This window comes from Drosophila kikkawai, chromosome X (assembly GCF_030179895.1).
Source record: "Drosophila kikkawai strain 14028-0561.14 chromosome X, DkikHiC1v2, whole genome shotgun sequence".
Lineage (NCBI taxonomy): Eukaryota > Metazoa > Arthropoda > Insecta > Diptera > Drosophilidae > Drosophila > Drosophila kikkawai.
In genome coordinates this window covers 18552868-18569645 of record NC_091733.1, presented here as the reverse complement: position 1 = coordinate 18569645, position 16778 = coordinate 18552868, and the positions used below count along the sequence as shown (strand labels likewise).

Genomic DNA, 16778 nt, shown 5'->3' with positions numbered 1-16778 from the left:
TCCATGTCCACAACGGCTATATTCTTATATCCCACATCCTGCCAATGCGTCGGCGCCTCTGCATCCTCCTCGCCCCCCTCCTCACTGTCAGCCCTCTATTCTGCCCACAGACCCACTCTCTTTTTTGGCGTGGCACAATTCGCGGGTTCCGCAGCTCACATTTAACCTTACCAAAGGTTACAATACGTCAAGAGAGTGCGTCAGTTGAAGAGAGCAACACCCAAAGGAGCATCGCGCGAGAGCGACAGACAAGGAAAGCAGTAAAAGACAAGAAAGGGGCAACAAAAACAACAACAATAAGCGACATCTGCAACATTGATGCCAAAGGAATAAATTAGCGGGAAAATATTAAGGGACTGAATTTATCTATGTTTATATGTTAAATATAAAAATATGAAAAACACAAAAAAAAAACTAAAATATATACACTAAATTGTGATTTAATAACAAATTTCATATATTTTATTTAACTGTCATATAAAAACAAAAGCATAGAGAGTTTATACACAGTTGAAAAAATGCTAAACTCACATCTGTGTGAGCTGCAAGGACGAAAACCGAGGGGGAGAAGGGAGCCAGAAGCTAGCAAAGCTGGCGGCACAGCTGACAGCCTTGAGACATCTTGATTCCGAGCATTATCCCATGATGATTTCCATTATTCGCCTACACTTGTTTGCAGAGATTCGCCGGGGATTAGGATTACGATTGCAGGGCAGGATGGCAGGGAGTTCGGAGAAGAGAACAAACAACGAAAGCTGAATGGCCTGTCAGCTCTGTGATTTGAATCTGTCACGTGCATCGATACATTCTGCGTTTACGAGGCAGAGAGATGGCTTTCGGGCATTATATATTCGGCATTTGGCATTGCGGCATTTATTTTTGTAGCCTACTTGGGCGGGCTAAAGCTGTGGATGAATGTTGCACAACATGTTGCTAGCAGCATTTGGTTAGTTACATTTTCTTGAACATTTATTTTGCATTTTAAAATAAAGTTTATATAGTAACAATAACAATTAGAAGTGATTTAATAAACTATAATACTCGATCTAAATCATTTGTATATCCAGACCATATTCGTTTTGTTTTCAGAGTTCTTACCTTGAAACAACAACAAAACAAATTCAAACCGGATACAAATATATCCAAAGCTCCCCGATCTATAAAAATAATTCTTGGGTTTTGTCCTTCGATAAAACGAAATCGTTTGTTTATTTCGGCTCAAAAGGTTTGTGGAATACAAGTATAAGATATAAAAGGAAATGATAATAATACAAAAATAATAATTATATATTGTACAATATGTTAATGTTATTACTTCTCCTTCGCCCTCCCTTCCTCCCCCTCTCTCTCTCGCTCTCTCTATCTATCTATCTATCTCTCTTTCTCCCTTTCTACCTTTCTCCCTTTCTTTCTTGTCCAATACAGCTGCTTGTAATTCATTTATAATCATAATAATAATAATAATAGTTAATGGATTTTCTTTGCTTCTCGCGATCATCAACATCGTAATCGCCACCGTCCTCTGCGACAGCAACTAATCAGTTACATATATAGTTCTAAGCTGCTGCTTCGTCCTGCTCCTTCGTTATAATTATATTTATCAATAGATATTATCTAGTTTTCCACAGTGCGCTATCTGCTGGCTTATGCATTCCTTTTCCCTCTTTAGACTTTCTCTGTGGTTGCTGCTGCCTGATTCTTCTCTCTGCTTTAAGTACGTGCGCACACAGGAAATAACAATACATAATATATATCAGAATATATATATATATATAATATGAATGCTTATATTGCGGGGTAAATAAAGAGAGAACAGATTCAGATTGAGGAATATCGAATTACACATATATAGAAATAACAAAAATCAACTGATTGAAATGGCATTCATTCGTTTCCTTGACTCCATTTTTAAAATGCTACGCTTTTTCTTCTCTGCTTTTAAATGCTTTGCCAACATAACTTCACAATCGGTTTTGCGTTACTTTTCTCTTGTTTTGGTGTTAAGTTTATAGAATAGTTATGGGATAGGTATGACTTTTATTGTCTTAAATTAAAATTGAACGTTGTCTTTTACACACAAGAGTTTACGAAAAACACACTCAATTTAGGGAATTTAACGAAAATTAATTCAATAAAAACAATTTCGATTTGACAAGTATAGTGTGTGTGTGTTTATGTATATATAGAAAAATAAATTAGAAACAAAAAATATATATAAGTTAACTGATTTCTGCTGTTTCTACTGATTTTTTCCCGCTTAAAAAACAGTCTCGACAATTGTTTTTTAGACCTTGTTGTGGGTGTGGGTGTGGGTGTGGGCGTGGGTGTGGCTGTGGGTGTCCGTGTCGCTGTCTCTCTGTATGTGAGTGTTAACTTATTTTACAATAAATGTGTGACAACCACAGTCTGTGTGTGTGTGTGTGTGTTTGTTAGTGTTACTGCTGCCTGCTGTTGTGTTGAATTTTGCATTATATATTAGGCTAATCTGGATTTTTGTTTTAATACAGTTGAAAGTTCCCCTACTCCGGCACCTGATCTGGGAAGCCGCTAACTTCTGTTTGCTCCACCTGCTGCTTGCCATCGAGCAAGTACTGGATGCGCAGTCGCATGCGTAGAGTCGCCTAAGAATAAAAAAAAAATACATTATTCATATAGTATTTTCGATTTAATATTAATATATACCAAAAGACTTACATTCGACGAGGCCACAACGCGCATCTCCTGAGTAATAACGCCACCTGGTGGCAGCAGTGAGCCGGATGGGGTAACCAACTGCAGCTGAAAACTCTTCTGTACAGCCGCCTGTGGAGGAAAAAGTAAATTCTTTAAATCATACAAAACCTAGCCGAGTCAGGGCTCTCACCTTCAGCACGTACTGATCCAGGGTATTATCTGAGCTATTCGTGGTTGTCACATAGATGCGCATACAGTCCGGGCCCCATACCGGTTCCAGCTGCACCAGCAGCCCGTCTTTGTCCAGCGCCGTTAGCTTGGGACCCCTCGGAGGCTGCAAAAATATAGGTTTTTTTTATCATTTGCAATTCCCAAACTACGGCTTAAGGTGTCCACCTACCACTAGAGCGGCATTGTTAGAGGCAGCCGTGGGATTTAGATCGGCCAGCAGGTTACCTCCATCGATAAGGTTACCGGCGGCAGCACTAGCTAGGGGTGCCGATGTCGATGACACTCCGCTCAGGCCGCCAAGCATGCTGGCGAGATCGTTGCCATTTGTTGGTATACTGGCCGCCGAACCATCCACAAGACCGGATCCAAATCCACTCAGATCCAGGCCACCCAAAATGTTGTTCATGTTGGCCGACGCCGCACTAGTCTGGTTGTTATCACCAATGGCCAAGGCCAGGATACCACCACCGCCGCCTCCAACACCTGTTGGTGGTCCTGCCGCGTTCGTCGTCGACGACATGTCCAAATCAAGCAGATCCAACAGATCCTGGTTATGGGAAACGGGAGCCGACGTCGCCCCACCATCATTGGCATTGCGCGAGTTCTTTTTATGAACGGAATTCGATAGATCCGTGGCCGCCACCAAGTCACCGCCACCGCCCGCCGACAGATCCGTGCTGCCCAGCAGATCTAGCAAAATGTTCTTGAAACCAAAAATAAAGATTATAATTAGTTGTAACTTGGAGTTGAGACCAAAAGAGAGACTGAACCCACCGTATTGTCACCCAGAGTGTTCATATTGCTTTCGATAAGTGAGTGTCCGCCACCGCCATTGCCTGCTCCCTCTACGCCATTTTCGATAACATCGGGACTGTTGTCGTCGAAGGAGCCGCCGCTTTCGCCATTCTGCGAGCTAATCCTGCTTATCTGCATCGCCGGCATCTTCTCCAGTAGCGGCGGTCGCAGGTGCTTATAGTGTCCAAAGAGCTGCGTAAACTCCACGCCGCGCTGCTGCAGGTCCACATTCAAATGGCTGCCGAACGATGTGATCAGTGCCTGAATTTCCCTATAAAAATCGATAAGGAAATGAGCAAAGATTTAGATAAGTACGATATTTATGATATTTTTTGATGATTCGATTTATCAAATTTTAAAATATTTTTGATATGATACACTGAAAATGTGTGGAATATATATACAATATAATTTGTTTACTTACTCCACGCACTGCTGCAGACGCGTGCTTAGCTTGGCTAAAGAGACCAGAGCGTATTGCTTGCTTGTGGTCGAGACTTGAGCAGAGGTTAAAAACTTATGATACACAGCGATCAGATCGCTCTCCGTGGGCCGTTCAAACTCTGCAAAAAAAATATTTATAAATAATATATGGAAAATAAATGCTAATCACTTACCATCCTCATTGGCGCCGTACATAAAAAGATCGCCGTACTCGCCTATGGCCCAGACGGCAACCTGCAGTAGCGGCTGTTTGTCCTCGCAGTGATTGCTCACCTGCAGCGACTCCCAAAATCGATTCGTGATATACGTCTGCTCCGGGACGGGACTGCTGGACACCAGCTGGATGGTGGAGGAGACGACGTCATCGCGCACATAGTTACCGGCCGCAATAAGCACGCTCAGCTGCGTATCCAGATGCCAGCGTGTGTTCGGCGAATACCGTTCGGCGGCCAGGATCATGCCCGAGCTGCATTGCGCTTTAAACTCGGCATCGGCCTTTTCGAGGAACAGCAGGAGCTCCTTGGTCATTGTACGTATATTTTGTGCATTGATCAATGCAAACGACAGCTCCATGGCCCGGCGGCGAATGGACACATCCGGATCCTTCAGGCACTCCAAAATGGTAGTGCGATGCCTCTGCACCGCCGACGTGTCCGCATGCACTGTCCGCAGCAGTGTGTTCAATGCCACATAACGGATGTTCTTGTCCGAATTGAGCAGGAAACGCCCCAAAATGTTTACGGCCAGAACGCGCAATCCACCCTCCGAGCTGGGGGAAGATAGAGAAAAAGCCGTTAACACTTGTATACTTTGTTAATTTTTAGAGTAAGTTCTATTTTTAAATAAATAACATATATAATAATATCAATAATCTTACCGAATGTCCATGATGGAGAGCACTGTCTCATAGAGGATCGTATTGCCCACGTTCTTACTCGTCTCCGTGTTGGTGGCCACTTGTGCCAGGATATCGTTCATTGCCTCAGAGGCATCCGGATCGTTATGGCCCAGTATACGGAGTAGTCGCAGTATCTTTACCTGCAGGAAGGGATCGCTCACCCCGCTAACGTCATGCTCCGGTGAATAGCCGCCCAGAATCAGGTTCTTCAATATGCGCACGAGGTTCGGCACAATCTAAAGAGTTATTATTTCAGACAAACTTTATTACAAACATGATCACCAAGAAATGCAATTATTTAGGCGGGAAAAATGCGGAAAATTGTGTGTTTTGTGAGAGAGCGTAAAACAGGTGTGTGCATCGTGTGTTGTGTAATTTAGTGTGTGTTTTTTGTGAAAGACAAAAGACTTGAAGGAACTTGAAGAACTTGATAAGTGCAAATGAAACGTATAGAGTAACTACAGGCCCTTCTCAAAGCCTCAAGAGACAGGGCCATATACCAAAAACATTTGTACAGGTGGTTGTCCGTGTAAGAAGAGACTCTAAACCTACCAAAAAATTTCAATTTGCTATAGGAAAAACATGAATTTTCGCAGATTTTTATGTATATGTCTGTGCTATATGTATGCTTAATGGATCACAAAATTGTTGGATAAACATTAGATTAATTTATTGCGAAAAGCGGGACCCAAAGGCTTTGATATATGCACTTGCTAGTAGTAAGTGCCTTTTTTTAGCAATTTACAAAATAATATTCAAATTTATAATTTATAAATTTGCCTGCATTGAGACATATACATAGGCAACAACATAGGCAGTAGAAACTCAATGCGAAATGATACTTTTAACATATTTATATATAAATATACAAGTATATATAGTGTGCGGGGTAGGTAGAAGGCGTTACAGGTTTGTTTTTACTATATAGTTTAAGGCACAACAATCATACCTCTCGATTTCCGCTATCCTGGCAAGCAAATTACAACAAATTTCATTTTGTGTTCATTTTGCGCGGTATTTCGAATTCGATCAAAAAAACAAACAAGCGTTAAAAAATCGTAAGTATACAGGTTGATCAAAACGAAAAACAGAGGAGGGTGTGTGTGTGTGTGTGTCTAAATTGTCAAAGTAAACGCTATAAATTTACGCATTTGAATGTCAATGGATATATAGCTGGGTATATTCTACGTCTAAATTATGGGCGCGAGATAATTTTACACAAAAATCTTGAACCCGCCGTTTGGGGGCGTTTTTAGCCACAAAAATGGGAAGAGAGAAAAAACCAAATGCAGCAGGAGCAGGAGCAGGAGCGATGCCAGTGGCAGCTGAAGTAGTTGGCCACTGCGCAAGGACTCATTCCATGGAGACCACTCGCTGGCCACGTCAACACTTACCTTCTTGAAATGCAACAGTGTGTCCGAGCTGTTCTCGCACATCTCCGTGATCAGCGTGACGCCAGTTATCAAAATGCCTGCAAGGGTGAGACGGGTTTCCATCAGTTGAAGTTTAGCTAAGTTAGAGTTAAGATTCCTCAGCTCACCATGATTCTTCTCGCTGAGCAGGGATCGCGTGGCTGGCAGAAAGATCTCCATTAGCTCCGGCACTCGACGGATAACACGGAAGGCACACAGCGTCGCCTTCTTGCGGATATACGTGTTCGGTGACTTCATCAGACGCTCCACCTCGCTGGCCAGATCCCGGGCCATCTCCGGCGAGGCAATCGCACCCAAAGTGCACAGAGCCAGGCCCACAACGAACTGTGTCGAACTGTTCAAGTCGCTGCAAGATTTATGGAAGTAAATCAGTGGGTTTAGTTAGGGAAAATACTTATATCGAGCCACTTTTCTTCACTCACTTCTTCAAACAGTTGGTGATGAGTAAATGGACATCCTGCCGCTCGTCCAACAGCAGCATGGCCCCCAAATAGCCGATACGTTTGTCTGTGAAACGCGTGCTGGCCGTCAGCTTAAGGCACTCCAGTTGGCCAAAGTGAGCCGGATAACCGAGCATGTGTATGTAAAGCAGCTTGGCAATGTTGCGACAGCTGTGCAAGCAGGTAGGAACCGGAGGAACATGAGCAATTAGATTGTGATTAAATATGGCGTTTGGGGCGGAGGGACATGACTCACCGCCAGACAGAGTCCTCCTCGCGGAACGTGCTCCGTATGTAGGCGCACTCTTTGTTGACCACCGCCCGTTCCTCGGCAGCAGTTCTCGCGGCGCGTATCTGCCGGATGAGATCGCGCAGGCGTGTAGGCGTTGGCATTCTGACTGTAGAGACGTGGGATTTACAATTTTGGTTTACTAAGAACTTCTTTCTGTATCCATTTTATAGATTTAGCGAGGCTTCAGTCAGGACTCGAAGATTTACACAGTTTTAAAGTGCATTTAAGAACTATCTACAATGGTTTCTTTCTACTCTCACCCTTCCCTTCCACTGCAATCCGTACAGGTATTTATTGCTTACGATCTCTTTAAGATATCTCTGACTGACAATCGACTCCGGCTTATATTCCCCACTTGTGTATCCTGCGACACTCTGCTTACCTCTTTCCACCGCCTCTGTGAAAGCTTGCCGTATGGTGGCCATATTGAAGGCAGGATTGAATCTGTAGAGAAAGAAAAGTAATCAGTAGATTGTAGGGGATAACGATGGAAACTTTGGACGGATCAGGGGGGCTCTGTAAGGGAGAAGGAGTTGGCGGCCTACCCATGCTCGGAGTTCATTGTGGAGGCGAGAAACGTTGAATCAGCTTTTCTGCTGCTCCGCTCTTCCGCTGCTTATTCACTTTGTTTGGCTGCTTTTGCAGTTTTTTCTTGTATTCGGTTTTCCGGCCTACGCGCTTTTCGTATTTTATTTTTGTTGTTGGTCGGCGCGGCGACACAAGACCGCCAAACGAACTAACGGTTGTTTTTTCTTTGTAGATCTTTCACACACACACACGCACGGACATGCAAAAACACACACTCCCTCACTCCCACGCACACGGACACACCAGCCGGCCGCTATTTTGTTGCACTCTCGCTCGCTCTCGCGCTCTGCTCACTTACTAAAATGCAATGTGAAAATGTATTAAAAGGTTTAATAGATAAATAAGAGCAGCCAAGTAACAATTGCCGCTGATCGCTGTTGTTATGAAACTGAGCTACAAAAACTTGACATCTCAATGCGAGTGCGTGCGTGTGTGTGCATGCGTGTGCTGTTATACAAATATACACATGATCTCTGGTTAAATAAAAAAAAAAACAAAGCCCTCACAAATCTGTGAGCACAATGTGAATTGATTAAATAATTAATGCCACAGTCGCGCCCACCCACGCACAGGTAATACAATAGCAGAAACAAATGGAAATCCAATTGGGTTTTTACAGTTATTTGAATTACAACTTGTTTACCAAAATTTCGTGGTGCTTTAACGTTCTAGTTTTCTTGTTTTTTTTTTTCGGTAAAAGCCAAAAACAGCTGCCGTCATCGATAGACAATATATCGATTGTGCACTAATAAAAGAAATCACAAAAAACGTCACCAACCACATATATTATATAGTATAGTTAACACGTAGGGTTAATGTGTTTTTCAATGCTCTTTCCTCGTTTGTTTTCAATGTGATTTTTCGCCTGCTAATTTATGCGATTCACTGGATGGCAAACACACGCACACACACAGTTGCAGCGGGCACAGGCACACATACGCCTAGCGAATGCTCCTTTTTGGCCAAGAAGAAAAGCCACTGAAAATGCTGGCACAAACCCTTTTGTGGCTCACTGCTTTTCAGTTATTCATTAGCACTAAATTATAACCACCTGCCCTTTGCGAACGCTTCTGCGTCCGCTACCAATGCAAAAAATTTTACAACGCGACAAAAAATTTCAACACACACCGCACACGCACACGTTTGCTTTTTTCGGCTGGAATGTTGGTTTATTTGTTATTCTACCACTGCAATTACGCTTAGCACATGTTCGCACGGCCGCGGGTTATCGTTATTTTTCCGATTTAATGCCACAAAATCAACGTAACAAGTAAAAAAAAATGTTCGTGGAGAATATGTTGATGATGAGCGCAACAGTGGTAGTGGGTGCGAGCGAGAGGCCGATATTTACAAGCAGCAGCAGAAATGTACTAACGCGTGGCGGGAAAACGCACTAGTGCTTGTGACATACAGTGGGACGTCAAAAATATGCCAATTGGCCGTAAGTTCTTATTGGGAAATTTAACCAATTTTTGTTTTAATTGATTTTGTTCTAAAGATGCATTTTCTTTAAATTAAATTAAATGTCTTCTTATCTACGCAAATATCACTGGAACAACACTGGAAAAAAATATGTATGGGCTTTGTCTCTGGCACTTGTTGGGTTATAAAATTTAAACTATTTTATAAAGTTTATTTTTGGTATTTTTGGGAATTTTAACACAAAATATTGAATATGTTATTATATATTGAAAAAATTATTTGTATAATGAAATTAACTAATATTATTAATAGTAATAATTGAAAGTTTCGCCAATATTAATGATAACTAAAATCGATAACTGCGTTGGTGGACGCAGCTTATCGCTGATCAGTTTATTGTTGTAAACAAACAATGCAGTTTTTTAGCCACAATGGACTGAGGTTAAAATAATAATTAAATAAGATTTTGAAACAGTCGTGATTCAACGTTTTTCTTTTCTGCCACACCACGGAAACTCTTAAAAATAATCACAGGAAAACCGATAAAACGCGGTCACACTGCGCCGCGATAACGTCATTTTTTTAAAACACATTTTTAAAAAGAACTACATGATGTGTCTTTATGGGGTCTGGGGAAACCCAATCCGTTCCGGATGGGAATCTCATCTCACCTGCGATTGTTCTCCGGCGGCAGAACGCTCCAGTCCTGCTCGTAGTACGGATACATGATTTCTGAGGGGGGATTTGTCACAGCAAACAGACGACGGCACTTGGAACAAAACTAAACCGAGTGAAATGGCAGCGATAAGCACGAAACGCGTTGCTGCTCCATATATGTATGTATGTATATAGTATGCGTTATCTAATGTACACTAACAGGTAACAGGTAACAGGTAACGAGCGCTCTGCTTTTCCGACTCTCCTAGCCGATCACTTATGCCCTCTGAGCGGTGGAAACTCCTGCGGAAGACTGACGATTCCGATGCGGTGCAACTCACCCACCGGGGTGTTGGTGGTGGTACTGCTGCTCCCGTTGTTCTTGTTGTTGTTATTGGTGTCTTTGGTGGCACAGTAAAACTACACACAACACAGTTATCTATTGCCTGATAATGGCACCGCCGTCGTGAGAACCAACACACGCACACTCCACAGAAAGCCAGCAGCAATCCAGGCTGGTCGTTTCTTTTTTTATTTTACGGATAAGCAGAAGCGTCATTGACAACCGCCATCGAGGTAGCGCGAGCGCTGTTAGATAAAGCTGGAACTTAATGGAGGGACGGAGCTACCGCGCTTTCACAATAATAGGCGCAGTTCGAAATAAGCTTTGACCACTGAAGGAATTTCCTTGATATTTTCGCTCCGATTGTAAAGAGTGACTAATTCGAAAGTCAAAATGCCAAGTAACATTAAGTTTTAAGATTTCAAAACCAGTCAAAACCTTCTGTCAAGCCAAAAATGCTTTGTAAATCTGAAAAATACGAAAGAACCTAGTTAAGAAACCCAGTTACAAGGCCCTTTGGCTAGATAAAGTGGGCAAGGCAATCTTCCGCATTTATAACAGCATATAATTATTAGTAGTATCTCACAAAACTCGCCCCATCTAATTACACAAATATAAGCGTAGTCCTAAAGCCTTAAAAGGTACAAAAATACAATTCTAGTTAAAGCCCATCCCCCGCACGATTTTCTGCCGGGCGATTAATCGTTTTCCCGCGGTGGCCTTACCACCGCATGCCGCTTTATAGCCTCCACCAGCCACTTGATGCCCTCGTCAACGCCCTCACAGTGGAGGGCGGACACTGGAATGGTTAGGCAATCGCGACGGCCGATCAGGACGCCCGCCTGCTGGAACACTGGCTTGATCTCGCGCACACCCATCACATCCGGCAAGTCCTGTTTGTTGGCCAAAATGAGTAAAGGCACGCCGGAGAGCAGTTCGTTTTTGATCATTTTGTCTGGAAATATATATTGTCACGAAATGTGTTGAAATATAGTAGTAGGATATTCTTACCAAAGATAATCTTGGACTCCTCCATACGCTTGCGATCATTAGAGTCTATCACGTAGATGACGCCATGCGACTCCTGGTAATACTTGTCCCACAGCGACTGCAGTTCCTGCTGGCCGCCCAAATCCCAGAAATTTAACCGCACGCCCTGCACATCGATGGTGCCGATGTTGAGGCCGACCGTTGTGGTGATCTTGCTGGGATTCAGGCCCTTGTAGTTCCGCGTAAACTTGGTCTTGGCGGCCTCCAGGTAGGTCTACGTAGGCAGCACAGTCAGTCAGGTTGAGTTGGGTTGAGATCGGGGGAAGTAGAACGAACGGTTTTGAGGACGTGTTTTGCAATTGTATAGTTTTTTGTGGACAAGTACCGTTTTGCCCGCATTGTCCAGGCCCAGGATCACAACGCAGTAGTCATCCTTCTGTGTCATGTATTTGTAGAAGCCGTGCAGCAATGTGTACATTGTTAATTTTGCCAAATAACAAACTTTAATTTTGTTGTCTTCGCTGCCAGGGATGGCACTGCTGGCGGCTGGATGACTGTATTATCAGCTGGTATTTTCTAGCGGGAAAAATACCCAGATTGGTATCGATTGGCACTGCTGGCAACTGTATTTTCTAGCGGGAAAAATACCCAGATTGGTATCGATATAGCGAAATACTCTAAACGAATTAATCGTAATATAATTCTAAATTATGGAGATTTGCCTAACTCTTCTTTTGAAATAAATTAAATAATAATAAATATTTATAACTGAAAATTTTAACCAAATATATTTAGGAGGGAAAATACCAAGTTGGCAGCGCCCTTCCCTTCCGATGTGACAAAAAATCGATATATCGTCGATAGGAAAATATCGTTGTTTTCGCAGCTCTAGTGTGCGTGTTTTTTTCCACAAATTTCCATTGTATTTTTTTTTAGTGCTTAGAAACCACGCAAAACGCTTATTTAACAAGGAAATCGAGGCAATAAATCCACAAAAGAGAAATGTCGCTGTCGAGCCTGCTGCCCACGCCGACAAATGCGGTATGGGATCGCGAGGACGAGCGTCGCTTGGCCGCCCGTGGAGCACCCAAAATCGGAGCCCTGGTCTCCGCCAAAATAGCAGCTCCGCCTTATGGACAACGCAAGGATTGGATACCCCGGACGGAGGCTGATTTTGGCGACGGCGGCGCCTTTCCAGAGATTCATGTGGCGCAGTATCCGTTGGGTAAGCAGGCGCCCTGCGCCTTTCATCCTCCTTACGAAGCACTTTCTCCCCAGACAAGCATATATTTTTGTGCATCTGGCAAGCTAAGCTGGCAGAATGTCTTACAAGCGTCACTTATCCCCTCTATTTCAGGCTTGGGAGCCCCCGGAAATGTGGGCAAGAAATCGGATGCGCTGGCCGTTCGCCTGGACGACAAGGGCAAGATCAAGTACGATGCTATCGCGCGGCAGGGTCATGGAAAGGATAAGATTGTGTACTCGTCCATTTCGCAACTACTGCCTGCCGAAGTTCTGGCCGAGGATGCCGAGGAGCTAATGCGACCGGATGAGGAAACGGTGGCGGAAACCACCGAGGAGACACGCCTGGCCCTGGAAAAGCTGACCAACCAGAAAATCACCTCGGCGCTGCCGGTGCGCCATGCCCAAAAGGCTGCACCCGCCCAGTATATCCGGTATACACCGTCGCAGCAGGGTGACGCCTTCAATTCGGGGGCCAAGCAACGTGTAATTCGGATGGTGGAAGCGCAGCAGGACCCCATGGAGCCGCCCAAATTCCGGATTAATAAGAAGATACCGCGCGGACCGCCGTCGCCGCCAGCACCTGTCCTCCACTCGCCATCGCGCAAGGTGACGGTCAAGGAGCAAAAGGAGTGGAAGATCCCGCCCTGCATATCAAACTGGAAGAACGCCAAAGGTGAGTACCATTGACTACACATTAATCCTTGTTCTCGCCTGACGTGTCTCTTTGAATTCTGCCCACAGGTTACACCATTCCGCTGGACAAGCGCCTGGCGGCCGACGGACGTGGCCTTCAGCAGGTGCACATCAACGAGAAGTTCGCCAAGATGGCCGAGGCTCTGTACATAGCCGATCGCAAGGCGCGCGAGGCCGTGGAGGCCCGTGCTCAGCTTGAGAAGAAGCTGGCCCAAAAGGAGAAGGAGAAGAAGGAGGAGATGCTGCGCATGATGGCCCAGCGGGCTCGTGAAGAGCGAGCGGGTCTGCGCAATCCCGAGGCGGCGGAACCCTCGGGCTCCTCCGGAGCAGCCGGCGGTGGAGCCGAGGCACGTGAACGCAACGATTTGAGGGCGGAGAGGCAAAGAGAGCGCCAGCGAGATCGTAATCTGCAGCGAGCAGCGCCGGAGAAGCGTTCCAAATTGCAGCGGGAGCGGGAGCGCGACATCTCTGAACAGATCGCGCTGGGTCTGCCGGCCAAGAGTGGGCAGGGTAATGGGGAAACTCTCTTCGATCAGCGTCTCTTCAACACCACCAAGGGCATGGACTCGGGCTACGGGGACGATGAGGCGTACAATGTGTACGACAAGCCATGGCGCGATTCCAACACCCTCGGCGCCCACATCTACAGGCCCAGCAAGCAGGCGGATAGCGATAATTATGGCGGCGACTTGGATGCCATTGTAAATACAAAGCGCTTTGTACCGGACAAGCAATTCTCGGGTGCTTCCCGGGAGGCAGCCACCAGCCAGAGGAGTGGCCCCGTCGAGTTTGAGAAGGAGGAGGATCCCTTTGGTCTGGATCAGTTCCTGAACATGGCCAAGAAGGCGCCGAAGCGAGCCGAGGAGAAAAACAACGAGCGAAGCAGCCACTCGGACCGAAGCAAGCGCAGCAGGCGCGACTAGACATTAAAGCTTTAGCAGAAGGAAAACCATTGCCAGATCATCATCATCATCATCATCATCATCCTCCTCATCAACAGCAAACAAAATTTTTTAACTACTCTAAAAACCAAACGAAACTTGGCCACAATTTGAATAATAACTTGAACTTGACTTCCTTTCGGGGGAACAAAAATACTTCCATGTTTATTATGCATTCGCTTTGATGGTCTTCTCCAGCCAGGTCACATAATGATCCACCCTGGTGAACACAATGGGTCCAGTAAGCGATCCGCACCGGTACTTCCCCAACGAAATAATCCCCACCAGCTGGTTGTCATCGATGACCGGACCCCCGGAATCGCCCTGGCAACTTGCCGCCTGTCCCGAGAGACGACTGCCGCCGGCGCACATCTGTCCGGGACCCACATCCGCATAGTGTTTCTTGCAGTCAATCATCGTCCAGCCACTTACCAAAGCCTTGACCTTCACGGGGCTGAGCTCCAGGGATTGGTCGCTGGTGCGGCCCCAGCCGGAAATGGTAAGGTAATTGTTCGCATAGGCATCGATTCGCGTGGCAATGCCAGTCGGCAGGTAGGGCAGGCAGACGGGCTGGACGAACTCGGTGTAGTTGACGCTTTCGCCAAGCTGCAGCAGGGCAATATCGTTGGAGAACTTGTACAGATCACTGCCCGTCGTGTGCTCACTGGGCAAGTACTCCTCATGGACAATGGTTCGCGCGATGGAATACTCGTGGATGCGGTTGGACTTCAATCGGGTGTCCCACTCGCCCAAACGGACGCGCAGCAGCGGCGGCGGCGCCTGGCCATTGCCTGGCGCGGACACACAGTGAGCTGCCGTTACAATCCACTTTTTGTCAATCAGCGATCCACCGCACTTGGGCTCGAAATGTTTACCGTCATGGCTGTAGAGCAACATGGCCATCCAGGGGAACTCGTGAATGTTGGTCATCACACCGCTGGCAATACGCGGCACCGGCTCAATCCGGCAGTAATCCTCGGTCAGTTGGGAATAGGCCTGCGGTTTCATCAGGCAGCAAACCAGGTGATAGCACTCATCCGCCGCCTGGTGGTAGCTAAGCTCCGCCGAACACTCGTCGCTGGGCAGGCACAGGCCTCTGGTCGACGGCCCATGACAGCGGCCATAGTGCAGTCGAACCTCTGGGAAAATAGAAGAGGATTGAGCTTAAACTGTATTATTTTCCCAGAAAAGTATTATATGTATTATCTTAAGAAAAATATCACCAACTTTGGTAGCTCTAGCTTCTAAGGTCTCTGGGATCCAAGTGGGATCCTTTGAGACATGAAAAACTTACCTGCCGCCACCAGCACAAAAAAACAGAGGTAGTAGCAGGAAATAAAGGCGCCAGATCGCAGGCCCATAGCTTCGAAATGGAATCAAAACAAAGTAATATAGCTTATCGGCTATAGAAAATGTCTGGGAACATTTCCCAAGTGCAAATTGCAAGCTCTCTCAGCTTTCGTTGTTCTGGTAAAACCTGAATTTTCAATGCACTTTGATCTTGCAAGTGATAGTTAATCTACGCGATGCTGCTTTTCAGCATTAGTAATGAATAAATAATGAATAAATGCATAAATAAATGCATAGTGTGTGTGCTAAAAGCTTCCAGTCATTCATAACTTTTTGTATTACCAAATAGGGAGAATATGCTTTACACATTTATAAAATTCTGAACCTTTATTATTTTAACAGGTTCTTAGTTTGTTTACCCCTGCCGGGCGTAATAATTTCAGTCAGAAGTTTGGAACGCAGTGAAGGAGTCGTTTCCGACCCGATACATTAATCGGCATCAACAACCGAGTCGATCTGGCCTTGTCCCCTTCCCCTTCCCTTCTACGAAAACTAGTCCCCTCAGTTTTCAAACTATCTTAATGAAACTTTGCAGATAATCTTCCGACTATTGTCATTATATATATATATATTTTATTTTGTTTCAAAGGTTTTAAATTCAAATTAAAGAAGCGTCTTTTCCAGGATCACGCTCTCCTGGTCGCGTCAAAAGGCAGAACCTGAAGAAGAACCAGGGAAGTAGCCGAGTTGCTGCCAAATAAAAAAGGAAGACTATACATTTCCGTTTTACAAACAAATAAATAAAAAAAATTCTAAATAAAATTTTAGTAAGTTTTAAGTTAAAAAAAAACTAATGTTAATTTTCTGTAGATTGCCAAGCGTATCGAAATGCTGGTTAATATTATGGCTTTTCAAGAAAAGGAACTAAAATAAAATAAAACCAAAATAAGAATAAAATTTAATATATTGTTTTGCTGTTTAAAACTTGTTAAAAAAAAAAAAACTTAAAAAAGAGGAGAGATGTTGAACCTGTGAAGGCTGTATGAACTCTGAAAGGATTGAGTTCAGCAACAGACAAGGTAAACTTTGACACAGTTTTGGAAAAATAATTGATTAGAAAAGGGAAGACGCATCGATGGAAAAAGTTGATCCAATTTTAAAAAATTTGAAATTGTCAAAAGTGGCCAAACAATTACAATTTAAGATATTTTTTGTTTTATTATTACGGACAAAACATCGGTACTATCGGTTTTTAAAGCCATGTACATATAAAAAAAAAATAGATATATATTTTTAATATTCTTAATTGTTTATCGTTTTAGTTTATGACAACGTATTATCTTCCACAAAAAAGGCACATTTTATTTGTGTCATAATATATATAATATTAATATTAAAACCGT

At 44.4% G+C, this 16778-nt stretch overlaps 4 protein-coding genes across 7 annotated transcripts; 1 reads left to right on the top strand and 3 right to left on the bottom strand.

Moving 5' to 3' along the window:
* Window positions 1–1177: 1177 nt before the first annotated feature.
* Window positions 1178–10109, bottom strand: AP-1gamma (adaptor protein complex 1, gamma subunit). Of its 4 annotated transcripts, XM_017169914.3 has the most exons (16): window positions 8846–9118; window positions 7752–8091; window positions 7589–7650; window positions 7171–7312; window positions 6897–7085; window positions 6582–6820; window positions 6436–6512; window positions 5991–6008; window positions 5021–5277; window positions 4317–4912; window positions 4124–4262; window positions 3679–3970; window positions 3074–3607; window positions 2864–3007; window positions 2695–2802; window positions 1178–2621 (listed from the first exon to the last, which is right to left on the bottom strand). In XM_017169914.3, exons 2-16 carry the CDS (start codon window positions 7766–7768, stop codon window positions 2520–2522), a joined length of 2916 nt encoding a protein of 971 aa, XP_017025403.1. In that variant the 5' UTR covers window positions 7769–8091; window positions 8846–9118; the 3' UTR covers window positions 1178–2519. The 4 variants fall into 4 exon arrangements, with proteins under 4 accessions (XP_017025403.1, XP_017025389.1, XP_017025428.1 ...); XM_017169900.2 differs by lacking the exons at window positions 7752–8091; window positions 8846–9118 and adding an exon at window positions 9888–10109; XM_017169939.2 differs by lacking the exon at window positions 5991–6008.
* Window positions 10110–10768: 659 nt separating this feature from the next.
* Arfrp1 (ADP-ribosylation factor related protein 1) lies at window positions 10769–11769 on the bottom strand. The gene is made up of 3 exons (XM_017169951.3): window positions 11592–11769; window positions 11228–11480; window positions 10769–11171 (listed from the first exon to the last, which is right to left on the bottom strand). Exons 1-3 carry the CDS (start codon window positions 11682–11684, stop codon window positions 10915–10917), a joined length of 603 nt encoding a protein of 200 aa, XP_017025440.1. The 5' UTR covers window positions 11685–11769; the 3' UTR covers window positions 10769–10914.
* A 304-nt stretch (window positions 11770–12073) lies between these two features.
* Window positions 12074–14241, top strand: Bx42 (Puff-specific protein Bx42). Its single transcript, XM_017170127.2, has 3 exons — window positions 12074–12431; window positions 12564–13124; window positions 13193–14241. Exons 1-3 carry the CDS (start codon window positions 12209–12211, stop codon window positions 14065–14067), a joined length of 1659 nt encoding a protein of 552 aa, XP_017025616.1. The 5' UTR covers window positions 12074–12208; the 3' UTR covers window positions 14068–14241.
* LOC108077024 (serine protease easter-like) lies at window positions 14219–15538 on the bottom strand. Its single transcript, XM_017170142.3, has 2 exons — window positions 15380–15538; window positions 14219–15224 (listed from the first exon to the last, which is right to left on the bottom strand). Exons 1-2 carry the CDS (start codon window positions 15444–15446, stop codon window positions 14254–14256), a joined length of 1038 nt encoding a protein of 345 aa, XP_017025631.1. The 5' UTR covers window positions 15447–15538; the 3' UTR covers window positions 14219–14253.
* Window positions 15539–16778: the final 1240 nt, after the last annotated feature.

Bases quoted from the DNA above. Each gene is read 5' to 3' on its own strand.
- AP-1gamma (XM_017169900.2), bottom strand. From the start codon at position 9,943: ATGTATCCGTACTACGAGCAGGACTGGAGCGTTCTGCCGCCGGAGAAC. The intron at 6,513-6,581 runs GTGAGCTGAGGA...TCACCCTTGCAG, and splicing joins GCTCAGCGAGAAGAATCATG to GCATTTTGATAACTGGCGTC. The intron at 2,803-2,863 runs GTGAGAGCCCTG...TTTCCTCCACAG, and splicing joins TGGATCAGTACGTGCTGAAG to GCGGCTGTACAGAAGAGTTT.
- Arfrp1 (XM_017169951.3), bottom strand. From the start codon at position 11,684: ATGTACACATTGCTGCACGGCTTCTACAAATACATGACACAGAAGGAT. The intron at 11,481-11,591 runs GTACTTGTCCAC...CTGCCTACGTAG, and splicing joins TGGACAATGCGGGCAAAACG to ACCTACCTGGAGGCCGCCAA. The intron at 11,172-11,227 runs GTAAGAATATCC...ATATATTTCCAG, and splicing joins GGAGTCCAAGATTATCTTTG to ACAAAATGATCAAAAACGAA.
- Bx42 (XM_017170127.2), top strand. From the start codon at position 12,209: ATGTCGCTGTCGAGCCTGCTGCCCACGCCGACAAATGCGGTATGGGAT. The intron at 12,432-12,563 runs GTAAGCAGGCGC...CCTCTATTTCAG, and splicing joins TGTGGCGCAGTATCCGTTGG to GCTTGGGAGCCCCCGGAAAT. The intron at 13,125-13,192 runs GTGAGTACCATT...TTCTGCCCACAG, and splicing joins AAACTGGAAGAACGCCAAAG to GTTACACCATTCCGCTGGAC.
- LOC108077024 (XM_017170142.3), bottom strand. From the start codon at position 15,446: ATGGGCCTGCGATCTGGCGCCTTTATTTCCTGCTACTACCTCTGTTTT. The intron at 15,225-15,379 runs GTAAGTTTTTCA...CTATTTTCCCAG, and splicing joins TTTTGTGCTGGTGGCGGCAG to AGGTTCGACTGCACTATGGC.